At 26.3% G+C, this 12174-nt stretch overlaps 2 protein-coding genes across 4 annotated transcripts in view; one reads left to right on the top strand and one right to left on the bottom strand.

Annotated features, from left to right (window-relative positions):
- Positions 1 to 12174, bottom strand: part of LOC118074924 (UBX domain-containing protein 1-B) — a 30523-nt gene that overhangs the window by 10804 nt on the left and 7545 nt on the right. The window contains exon 7 of one of the 2 annotated variants that reach the window (XM_035096489.1): positions 10462 to 10571. The exons of the other annotated variant lie outside the window; for it this stretch is intronic. The gene's annotated coding sequence lies outside the window, so the exon portion shown is untranslated. Of the gene's footprint in view, positions 1 to 10461; positions 10572 to 12174 lie in introns of those variants that run through there. 2 annotated transcript variants of the gene reach the window in all.
- Positions 2431 to 11532, top strand: LOC118074921 (ATP-binding cassette sub-family G member 1-like). 2 transcript variants are annotated; one of them, XM_035096485.1, is made up of 12 exons: positions 2431 to 2630; positions 3547 to 3815; positions 6099 to 6216; positions 7977 to 8166; positions 8338 to 8483; positions 8603 to 8841; positions 8973 to 9175; positions 9429 to 9597; positions 9683 to 9783; positions 9944 to 10099; positions 10321 to 10561; positions 10923 to 11532. In XM_035096485.1, the coding sequence occupies exons 2-12, from the start codon at positions 3683 to 3685 to the stop codon at positions 11090 to 11092; spliced, it is 1866 nt and encodes a 621-aa protein (XP_034952376.1). In that variant the 5' UTR covers positions 2431 to 2630; positions 3547 to 3682; the 3' UTR covers positions 11093 to 11532. The 2 variants fall into 2 exon arrangements, with proteins under 2 accessions (XP_034952376.1, XP_034952375.1); XM_035096484.1 differs by having other exon boundaries at positions 2431 to 2760.

Genomic DNA, 12174 nt, shown 5'->3' with positions numbered 1-12174 from the left:
TTATGTTTACCAAGAATGTCCAAACTATTATTATTGCTAATAATCGTATAATAGAATTGAAAAAATTTTATAAAAAATCAAAACTCCTTATTAAAAGGAGAAAATTATGATTAAATAAGTGTTTGATTATCAGTTAGTAGATAAATTATTTTTAAATTCCTTAAGTGGTCACTTAAAAGATGAAAAAAAATCACAATTTTTTTTTTCCAAATGATAAGATTGAGATGAAAATTTTTATTAAACAATAAATTTTTTTGACCGTGAGTCGAAGTTGAAGTGATTTCTAAGATGAGTTCCAAGTCCAATCTATTCAAAATAAAAAGAGTAGTTCATAAATTATAACATTTTCATTGCTATTAGTTTTCATTTAATACTTCCATATCTAAACATTAAGATAATCAAATTGCCTAATTATCATATTCAACTTTACTTGATACTTGGTTTTGATACTTGATACTTCGTCACATGATTAAGCAACAATTTTACACACATTCTTACACCGTAAAACACTTTATATTCATTCACATATTATTGATCTGATAATAAATATACAAATCACTTCTTTAATTACGAAATAGAGTATACGTATGATTCATCAATCAGGAAGAGGAACTGATGCAGATCCTACAATTTTATGATCGATTTTCAAGAGATCCAAATCCTTTCTTCAAAGCCATGAAGGTGCAATTTCCTAGCAACTCAACGTGTGTCTTCCATTCAAGTGTACAATATTGTATCTACACGCAATACAAAACCATAAACATCTGTTTTTATCATCAACAAGCACACGACCATATATACGCATGAGTAGTTTTCTTTATCCATCACAAAATTATCTCACTCATTCTGTCGTTCGAGTTGACTTGAGGGACAATTTCATAGCTGGTCAATGACCTCTAGCTAGAATTTTTCATTAGCGTTAAAAGTGCTTATGAAATAACTTTGACAATTTGCATTGTTCTAAGCACAACAAAAACTATCAATGGCTTTTTTGCACACATAAAAAGTGATAAATTTTATTTAAATCGGTCGATAATTTAAGCTTTAATATCCATTTTTTCTTTCAAATAATTGAAATGAAGAGATCCTGTTCTATTTTTATGTAAAAACGTGATTAATAAACATATGCATGATTCATTACCTGGTTGTTATGTTAATTAGAAATGACTGTTTTTTCTTGGAGTTAATTTTATTCGATTATATAAATAAAAGACATTAGACACAAGATAGAGAATACCATCTGTAGAATTCACACCAATCAATTCAATGTGATTATTGCATTGTGTTAAATAATTATTTATGACATTGACTGAATACAACAATAGATAATAAGCAAAGTAGGTTTTAATTGTAAATTGATGGAAGTACATGTATCTGAGTTTATCTTATGTGCAGACGAATAACAATTGATTCCTTGACCAATAAAAAGTGAAATCTTCACTTTTCTTGGTAAAAATAAGAAAAATTTAATTATCACCAAGTTCAAATGAGACTTGAGAATCTACAATTGTAGATTAATCTTGGTTTGGAGGAATACTAACGTTTATAATGAAATGCCTGTTGCAATTCAATATTTTCAATTAATTCAATTTATTATTATCTATTTTTTATGAGTTCTATTTTGCGTGTTTATATAATTAATAATATTGATTCTTATAAAAACACTCTAGAAATTTTTTCCTGCATTCTAAGTAGAAAAAAGTAATCAAATACAACATAAATGAGCTGCTTAATGCTAAAAAAATTTTTATTTCTATTTCTGTCTACGATTTGTACTAAAAAGTCACTCAAAAATAATTCAATCAAATTAAAAAAAGACTTTTAATCGATATAAAAACAAACATTTCATTGCATTGACCTCATTCCATAAGAACTACAATTGTCGGTAATTGAATGAATTAACTCTTTGTTATTGATTTTTTCCTTATAAATGAAAGATTTTTATTTTAAAATGCTTGTTGTCTATGTTTTCATAGACATATTTGCATCGAATAATTTTTCAAAATAAATTCTAACCAAAAAGTTGTTGGTCTAATGTTTATAACCAAACAAATCAAAAAAATTCTAATAGTCACAGAAAATAATTCAAATATATTCTTATATCAAAGTATGTTTCATGATTATAAAAATAACCACGACACTGATCTCATTCCATTGAAATCACACTGATTTTTTATCATTGACATAATTCGATTATGTATCAAACTAAAATTGAACTTTGTTTGGTATTGTCCCATGAAGTGTCGATAATAAAATCATTCGCACATGTTAATTAAGATGTCACATAAACACTGTACGTTGTGATCAAATGAAGATTTAATCTATTAGAGGCTTGTCTGATAGAAAAAAAAGTTACAATAAAAATCCAGACATCTAGTCGGACGAACATGAATTTTTTTTTTCTAATAACGTTCAGAAGTGATGAGCTTATAGTGGAGCTGAACTGTGCGCAAGCCAGAAGTCGTAGTAAACTTTTAGTGCGGGGAGTTGAGTAATACAGACGAGCGTGAGCGTGCATTTCAGTTCACTCCAAGTGTTTGTAGCGTACAGAGTTTGGTTGACCCTGTGGTGTGACCGGGTTGTTGTTAAATTTCATTGTTCAGTTCCAAACAATCGACTTCCTAGAATTGGTTCGTTAAAGAAATACTTTGATACACTCAATATTCACGCTAATAAAAGCTTTCTCGTTTAAAATTTCGATCAATAACTGCTCATTGTAAAATTAATGCCGCAATTGAAATATTAATTAACAAAGTACAGGTATGAATAAATGATTTTTTAGAACATCTACATTTTTATTTAAATGTCTGTATATTAAATATCAATAATTAATTTTGGTCTACTCACTATTATTAATAACTTATCATCAAATGTATGAATAATTAATCCAACTTCTTTTTCATACATATTTCTGACATATAATCTTTTTCGTCTTGGTTTTAGGTAAAATAATGCAGAGCATCGAATAGTGAATTTTAACTTCGTAAATTCACAGTAACACATCTATTTAAATACTCTCAATTAAAGTTGATAGATTAAAATTATTTAGTTCTCTCAATAGTTATTGATGAATTTTAGTGGTATTATGTAAAGCTATTTTTTCAAAAAATAATTGGTTAATATAGTGTCCATTTACTTTTAAGATGACGAAAACAAATTTTATCTCAATAAAACTCTTTCCTTCATAAAGTCAATGACTTAAAGAATTAAATATCACTTTTTTTTCATTGTTTTACAAGATTTAATTGTTTAGTTTCGAATTCAAATGTTAATGTACATCTGAAAAATTTTTTTATACAATTGACTTGACCTTGATTGGATAAAAAAATTTGTTAGAAAAAATAAATAACCAATTCAGAACATTTAATTAATATATTGAATCATCACGCCCATTGATGCACTTTGAAAAAAAAAATTATAACCTTGTTAACAGGTTAATTAAGATAATAATGTATTATTGATTAATAATCACATGATACTATAAATTTTCGTGAATCAATGATGAAAATATAAATAACAAACTTTATGGATACTTTTTTTTTACAGACTTTAGCTTCCTAACAGGATATTGGTAGATAAAAAAAATTTTGACTTTCATCACTAGTCAAGATCAAAAGCTATGAAAACTAAAATTGATAATTAAGATTTAAATATCCTATCTGGAATATTGATCAAGATAAAGATGGACAAAAATTCAAAATGTTTGGAAATAGAAGCCGATACCGATATTGTGCCGTTTGGACAAGTGAACAGAATGCCACCGGTTGATATCGAATTCAACGATCTTACCTATACTGTTCCTACTGGGAGGAAAGGTTAGTAATTTTTTAATTGCATGCTAAACATCAACTCTACGTTTCAAAAAACAAGTATCATGTGTTAATGTAAAGACATCTTTTCCTTATCAATATCACTTCATTTCATAAACAAATTACAAAATACAATCGTTTTTTGAATGCAACTTCTTTCCTTATAATGATTTCAATTCAATTAAATTAATTACAAAATATAATTGAAATTATTCAATCAAGAAATATCGATGCAGTTACTTGTTAATAAATCATACAATTTTGTAATAACTTTAATGCTGAATCATTTTTTTAATAGATATAAAATTTTGACAAATTATTTGCAGGTTTATTATGCAACAATATTGATAATGGCCTAACCTTGAAAACTTATAAACAATATAAAATAAATTATGCATAATTTCATTGTCCTGACTTGAAATAACGATAAAAACAATACTTTAAATATCCAAGGAAATTGAAAGTGATCTTGAAAAAATTCGAAGTATTTTTTTTTACTTCTTAACTAAAAAAAAACCTATCATGATTGACATTCGACCTTGACATATGGTAAAGGATTAGAATTTTAAATTCTCATGATAGTCACATTTAACCATCAGTCAAGAATGGAGACTGTTATCAAAATATAAAAACAAAACATCTTTATGATTTAACGCTAATCAATCATTGAATAATTAAAGATTCTTTCAACAATGATAATCGTCAATTAAATGAAGTATTTGAAACTTTAATAAATGAAATGATTAAGTCTTTAACGTTCTTTCATAATGGTTTTATTTGCATAAATAGTTTTTTGCAGTGATAATTGATTACATACATGTGATGTTATAAGTGTTACTTTATATTATAATTACCTTTCACTCATCTTAATTTATCATTTTTGCAAACTGCTCAGTTCCGGAAATTTTTTCTCATAGATAAATTACTCTAGACATTTATTTGCTTCTCGTAACAATTAATCTTATGTAAATTTTTTTATATTTATTCTAGACAAAATAACGTATCATTTTTTATTATTAAATAATATAATAGTTGATAGTAATAAATACTCAACTTTTAAATATAAAAATGTATGTATTTCTGTTGACTTAAGTCAATTTATGTCTTGATTATAGATACAGAAAAAGTATCTACGAGAACATTCTCTATTTTTCTTATCAACATGATGATAGACCTTTGAATCATTTGAATTTTGATCTCGTCCTTATTTACTTTGAATTAGATTTCGACAACGATTCATTCAGATATTCAAATGAGTTAACATTACTATTAAACTTGAATGTCATATAAATTTATAAAAAAGGGTCTACTTAATTTTTATTCATCAGTTGTACTAGTCTAACTTGACGTCTCTTAAATGCTCATAAACAAAAAAGAAAAAAATACAAATGATGATATAATTAATTTTCTTTGAATTCTGTTGTCAGAATTACTTCAAGAATTGATGCTAATGAAAGTGATAATTTTTTAAGTGAGATTAATCATTTTTCTTATAGAAAATCATCAAAAGAGAGATTTCTACAAACTTCTCTAGCATAACTACATCGTTATCAATGAAGATGAAAAAAAAAGAAATGACAGAAATATAAGTGTGTAAAAGTAGACTTAGATGACTCAGCTGTTAGCCTTGCTTTGATATTTCTTTGAACATGTTATCACTCAATGTCTAGAATCTTTAACTGGATTATTTATTTCACATAAAGACATTCAATAATCCAATAAAAAATAGAAATCATTTATTTCAATGCCGATTTTAAAATTTATACGTCCTTTATAAAATAATAAATCCTTGACTTTTCGTTATCATTTAATCAACTTATTAATATGTTCAACTTGTAGTTTTCTGACAGTCCTTCAACTGAAAGTTAAATGATAATAAATAATCGTTGAAATTTTATACAATTTGGAATACTATTAAACTAATACTTTCTTCTATATTGAAAGTTTTACTCATAGAATTCTCCATGTGGGTGTAGTCTCCAGTCTTGAATCACAATGGATAGTGTGATGTAAAGGATGTGATAAGAATACGTTCATATTTATTCTAATCATGCCCCTTTTCTTGTCTTCCATAATAAAAGCTTGATATTTGATATTTTTTCTTATTTATATGAACTTTTTATAACAATTTTGTAATCAAGGTTGTTAATAAAATTGAATAGTAATGTATCTTATCAAAAAATACATTAATAATCAATTTTTCATCTTATTGATGACTACTCAGGGTCTACTATTAATTAAATTCATTCAAGTATCGTATGTATTTATTCACATTGGTTTTTTTTTCAGGAAGTAAAGTCATTTTGAAAGGAGTCAGTGGTCAATTTCGATCTGGAGAATTAACAGCAATCCTTGGTCCATCAGGAGCAGGAAAATCTACTTTACTCAATGTGCTAGCTGGTTATAAGTAAGTTTTTTGGAATGAATATTAAAATTCATCACAGATATTAAATGATATTAATCATCGCTGAATATGATTAATTATCTTAGTTTACTCGACTTAACGTCAATGTTTGTTTGGTTTATAATTAAATAGACTACGGTGGTTTGCATTAGGAGGTTTAAATCGTTTAATAAATAGAAATTATGACTCATAAATATTATATACTCTATAAGATAAACATCTAGAAACAATAAATTATAGAATCAACATTTTATGACTCAATAAAAATCATTCTTTTTATGCAGATTTGTGACTATTCGCAAATTACTCACAATTAATGATTCTTTTATGATCTTTTTTAGGTTGGTAAAAGCAAGAATTTAGGAGTCTGGAAGTAATAGTTATTTTTTAGAAAACGTCTAAATATAAATTTTTAACTATAAATATATGAATAATATTGGAGTATAAGTTGTTATCAAAATAAATTTTTTAGGAATTTTTTTTTTTTAATTTATCAAAAAATGAAATGTAAAACAAGAAATGGTAGTAGATAAAATTTATATTGCATCATCCTCACTAAATATTAACTATATGAATTACATTGGGTATTTTATTCATTACTTATTATTGATGCATAACGATTTTAGCGACGTCAATCAAATACAATATGGGGTGGAAAAATATTTATGACTGTCAGTATATGCTAACGAACATGCTAACAACTTAATAATGAAAGTCATTATTATCTTTTTTATAAACTTATATGATGATTAAGACAGCAATATAAAATTCATTACGTAAAATACCCATATTAAAATATTAATACATAAATTAATAATGAAATGAAGTGATGGAAAATATTGAAAGCAGATATGAACATGATTGTTTTTGTTTATCAAAGTATGAAAACTATTCAAGATGTCATTTTTAATCATAATGAAAAAAAAAGCACGTGTCATCTTAAAAACTTGAATTACGATTTAATAGTATACATTTATGATAAAAAATTCTAAATAAATGGATATAAGCCTCCTTTTTTACGAAATTTCAATGAAGTGTTTGTACATAAGGTATAAAGTATAAGTACTTTATAAAAAATAAAAGTTACAATCAATGAAATAAGTATGAATCTAGTAAGTTAAAACTATGTTGGCACATTGCACTTGACCTCTATTATTGACGTACATGAACTACTTCATATTATCTTTATAACATTATAAATTGTTTGCCATAGTTCATGTTACATAATTATTTTAATGATTTTATTGATTTTATTTCTGAAGAACTATGTATAATTACACTATGACAATTTTTGATTTTTTGCAAAAAGTACGACATGTATCAATCAATAATAATAGGATAAATGAGCAGATAAAGATATTGCCAATAAGTGAATCGAAGTGCAAATCATGCCTTGTAATATAGTTTCTTTCTTTACTGTTCATCATTACACTGATTAGCCCATTGAATTATAAATTTTCTTTTGAACCCTACAAAGTAACATCACGCATTTAAATTATAAGCCAGCGATTTAAATTGCCAATGAGAGTTGAAATTACGGTGCATGAATTTTATAGATTAAATGAAATTACAATAAATGGAGATTTTTAAGCTACGTGCATTTTCTTCCTATAATAAAAATTAAACAATTCTAACATATTTAATTTGCCATTATAAAATGTAATGTTTAATTTTACTTCCTGTAGATTGAAAGCTACTTTACTTTATTGTAATAAAATTATCTGTGTAATAATAAGATAATTAATTATGATTATTATTTTTAGATGCAATGAAGTTGGAGGAATGATTACCATTAATGGTCAACCACGAGATCTTCAGGATTTTAAAAAATTATCTTGTTACATTATGCAAGAGGATCTTATTCAACCAAAGCTAACAGTTTTTGAATCTATGCGTTTTGCAGCAGACTTAAAACTTGGAACTAAAATTTCTAAAATTTCTAAAATGACCATTGTAAGTATTCTTCAAGTTCACTTCAATTCGACCACCAACTCACTTGATTATCTTTTGTCTAGACAAGTGGGAAGTGAAAGTGGGATAATTACTCGCTTATTAATATTTGCTATTTTCTAACTTTAATGAAGTTTCTAGTAGATAAAAAAATTTCACACCCAATGTTTATAGATAAATGAAATTCTGGTAACGTTAAGACTGAAAAATGCAAGGAATACAATAACAGAAAGATTATCAGGTGGTGAAAGGAAAAGACTCTCTATTGCATTAGAACTCGTGAATAATCCACCAGTTATTTTTCTGGACGAGCCAACTACGTAAGATCTATATAATTAATTCAATGACTTTGTTTAATCCATTATTCAACAAAAAAATTATCATGAGAATTTTATTAAATGTTTTATTTGACAAAGAAAATTGTTATTTAATTTCCTAGGGGCTTAGATGAAATGTCATCAATACAATGCATCGATTTACTCCAAAGGGTAGCCCAAGGTGGAAGAACAGTAATCTGTTCAATTCATACACCAAGTGCAAGTATATTTGCCAAGTTCCATCACGTCTATATTGTATCATCAGGTCAATGTGTTTATAGAGGTTCAGTGAATAGCCTCGTTCCTTACCTTGACTCTATTGGAATAGAATGTCCGAAACATTATAATCCAGCAGACTTTGGTAAGTTCTTTATTTTAAATAATTTATCTTATATAATGATTAATTATAAATTAAAATAAACGATAAAAATAAAAAGACATTTGAAAAAAAAAATAAAAGAATTAATTTAACGATTTGGAATTAAATTACAGTTATTGAAGTATCCAGTGGTGAATACGGAATCGAATTAGTTGAAAGAATGGTGAATTATGTTGACAAGAGATTTCCAATTACTCCTATCAAGAAGTCATATGAAGTAGACTATCATGTTGATAAGAAAAAATTGAAGGCTCCGTGGAAACATCAATTTTTTGTTTTATTCCAGAGAATGATGCTGCAGTTTTATAGAGATAGAGTATGTTTAGAAAATTGCATGACATTTTTGTTTTCTTATGAATACACACAATTTGAACTAATTGAAAAATTAAAAAGAAAATTGTGTAAATTATATACTCTCTTTTTGCTACGTTAAAAAACATTCTGATAGAACTTTTCAAACTTTCGCTCAGTACTGCTAAAAAATATTAAAACAAATATTAAACAATGAAACAAAGTTGAAGAAATTGATTGAAATGAAAAATTATTGTTACATTTAAAAATGTTTTCAGAATTATATGTTCCTAAAAATGTCCCTACATGTCTTTTTGGGTCTTGTCATTGGTGGTCTATTTCTTGGCGCAGGAAATGACGGTTCAAAGACGATATTTAATTTCGGATTTTGTCTAGCATGTATTATAGTATTCCTCTACGTGCCTATGCTTCCAATTCTATTACACTGTAAGTAATAACTCATTTTATCAATTAATCACTTACCATAATTTATTACTTCATTAATATAATTGATTTTATCTTACATTTTCAGTTCCATCTCAGGTATTATTACTAAAGCGAGAACATTTCAATCGATGGTATGATCTTAGCCCTTACTTCACAGCTTTAACAATATCAACTATTCCTCCCCAAGTAAGGCTCAAGCTTATTCAATATGACAATTGAATATTAATTATATTCAATATCTTGAGAGAATATTGATTTTTCTAGTTTTTTAATCGATCTAATAAATCAATTAAAATAATTTAAAAGTCAACTATAAATTTAAGAACCGTTATTTTACCAATTGCAGTTAATCTTGAGTACCATTTATCTCACGATGGTTTATCTCATCTCAGAACAACCGCTGGAATTATTCAGATGTGCAATGTTCTTTAGTACCTGTTTTGTATGCGCTTTCATCGCAGAAACCATGGCTTTTGCTATTGCCAGTACACTAAGTATTGTAGTGAGTAATAAAATCCAACCTTACACATTTATGAGTATTTATTACGAGACCGAACAGTTATGACATAAAAATTTCCTAAGCTAATAATACTAATTTTTCAAGAATTTATTACTACTGATGAAAAGTTATTCATTCTCATTTTTGTAAAATTATTTACTGACATTTTAAAGAGTTGTAGTACATTGTAAGAGTTAATAATCAACTCACTTGTTAATTGACAGAATGGAATGTTCGTGGGACCAGCACTAACGGTGCCCTTAATGCTGGTCGCAGTCCAAGGACTTGGGAGTCCGGAACCCTTGCCTATTTATCGAACTCTTGTAATGTATCTTAGTTACATAAGATACGGTCTTGAAGCGTTGATAGTTGCAACTTATGGTTACGATCGAGAGAAACTCCCGTGTCCACCTGAAGAAGATTATTGCCACTATCGAGTTCCACGTGAGCTTTTACGAGCCATGGGTAAGGATATCTAATGATAATCATTCATATTATTCTTCTAATTATAAGATTATTACCATAACAATATTTATCATTACTCATACATTTAAATAAGTTGCCTTTATTAATGTGAATAATTAAACTTTCTGCAAAATAGAATACCACAATACATTTTGAGGTAGCTTAAGAGTTCAATGTTTTATAATGAATCATTTTGAACATGTTGATTACGTTTTTTTTATCATTTATCGATGTAGTTATTTATAAATAATATCTTGCTTTAAATTTGATTGAATGTTTAAATAAATTATCTGAGATCGGCATTGAAATCAATCTCGGGGTTTTTTGAACATTAAGTAATGATTTTATTCATTCTTAACAGGAATGGAACATTGTGACTTTTGGGTAGATTTTGGCGCACTGATTGCAATTTTAATCATTTTAAAAGTCATTGCATTCTATCTTCTAAAGCAGAGATTACGACCAAATAAGACGTTTCAAACTTTATATCTTATTGGAAGACTATTGAAGAGCCACTTCAGCGTCGAGTGATATTATTGTAATCAATATGATAACAAAAAACTTTGTATTTGATTATTTATAAGGAAAACAAACTTAATCTGTTAAAATATATGAGTAAGCAAGAGTATCGGGATTTATAACGTAAGCACGTGCAACGTAGACTGATTTGTCAATTAAAATAATGATAAATAGATTACTGACTAAGGAAAAATTGATAATAGAACTAGCGAATTTTTTTATATATCATTACAACACATATGTGCAAATAAGAAGTGAATATCATTATTCACATAATGCTACTTGTATTTTATAAAAATATTTAATAACAATTAAATAATGTGTTTATGATGAAATGAAAAAGTTGGAGAAAATTGAAAGAATAATTGAATCTTTATAGAATTTCGTATGAAACTCAGGAATATTTTCTAATATGTTAACAAATATTTATATTTAAAAACTGTTAATTTTTATTATTAATAAAAGATGTTGGATTGATAAATAAGTTATTGGCTGTTTTTGTCATAAAAAGTAATTTTAGTAGATAAAATATTTTTATAAATATTACATTTTTATTTATCAATCAAATATTGAGGTGTTCAAAAATCGATTTAACTAAAATATTATTTTTAATTATAAAGCTCTTTTAATATGAATGTATTGCCAATTTTAATTGTAAATGTTTTAAATAAATTATTCATTTTTGCATATTAGCATTTTTATATTATATTAAATGATATTTCTAGAGCACTGAAAAAATATTGAAAAATTATTATTTGTTCGACGTAGATGTGATGAAATTTAATAATTTCATATTCATTTAATTATTAAAGAGTAAACATTTTATTCAAACTACATTCATTCATAAATATAATTTTTCTATTCTTTACTACCCAACTTAAATACACCTCATCAAATTAAATACTCACGAATAATATAATTTCCTGTCAACATTATTCAATATAATCCATATCAATTGAAATCATTAAATGATGCTCAAAATGACTTTTTCATTCATTTCTTATGAATTCCGGGTTATTGAAAAAAAAAAAACTATTTTATTAATGTAACAACCGAAAAATCGTTTTATTCATTCCTCAAGTGTCCAATTATCT

This window comes from Chelonus insularis, unplaced genomic scaffold, assembly GCF_013357705.1.
Source record: "Chelonus insularis isolate UGA/USDA-ARS -01 unplaced genomic scaffold, ASM1335770v1 contig_139_pilon, whole genome shotgun sequence".
NCBI classification, from domain to species: Eukaryota; Metazoa; Arthropoda; class Insecta; order Hymenoptera; family Braconidae; genus Chelonus; species Chelonus insularis.
The sequence above is the reverse complement of the archived record's forward strand: the minus strand, read 5'-3'. Positions and strand labels throughout refer to the sequence as shown.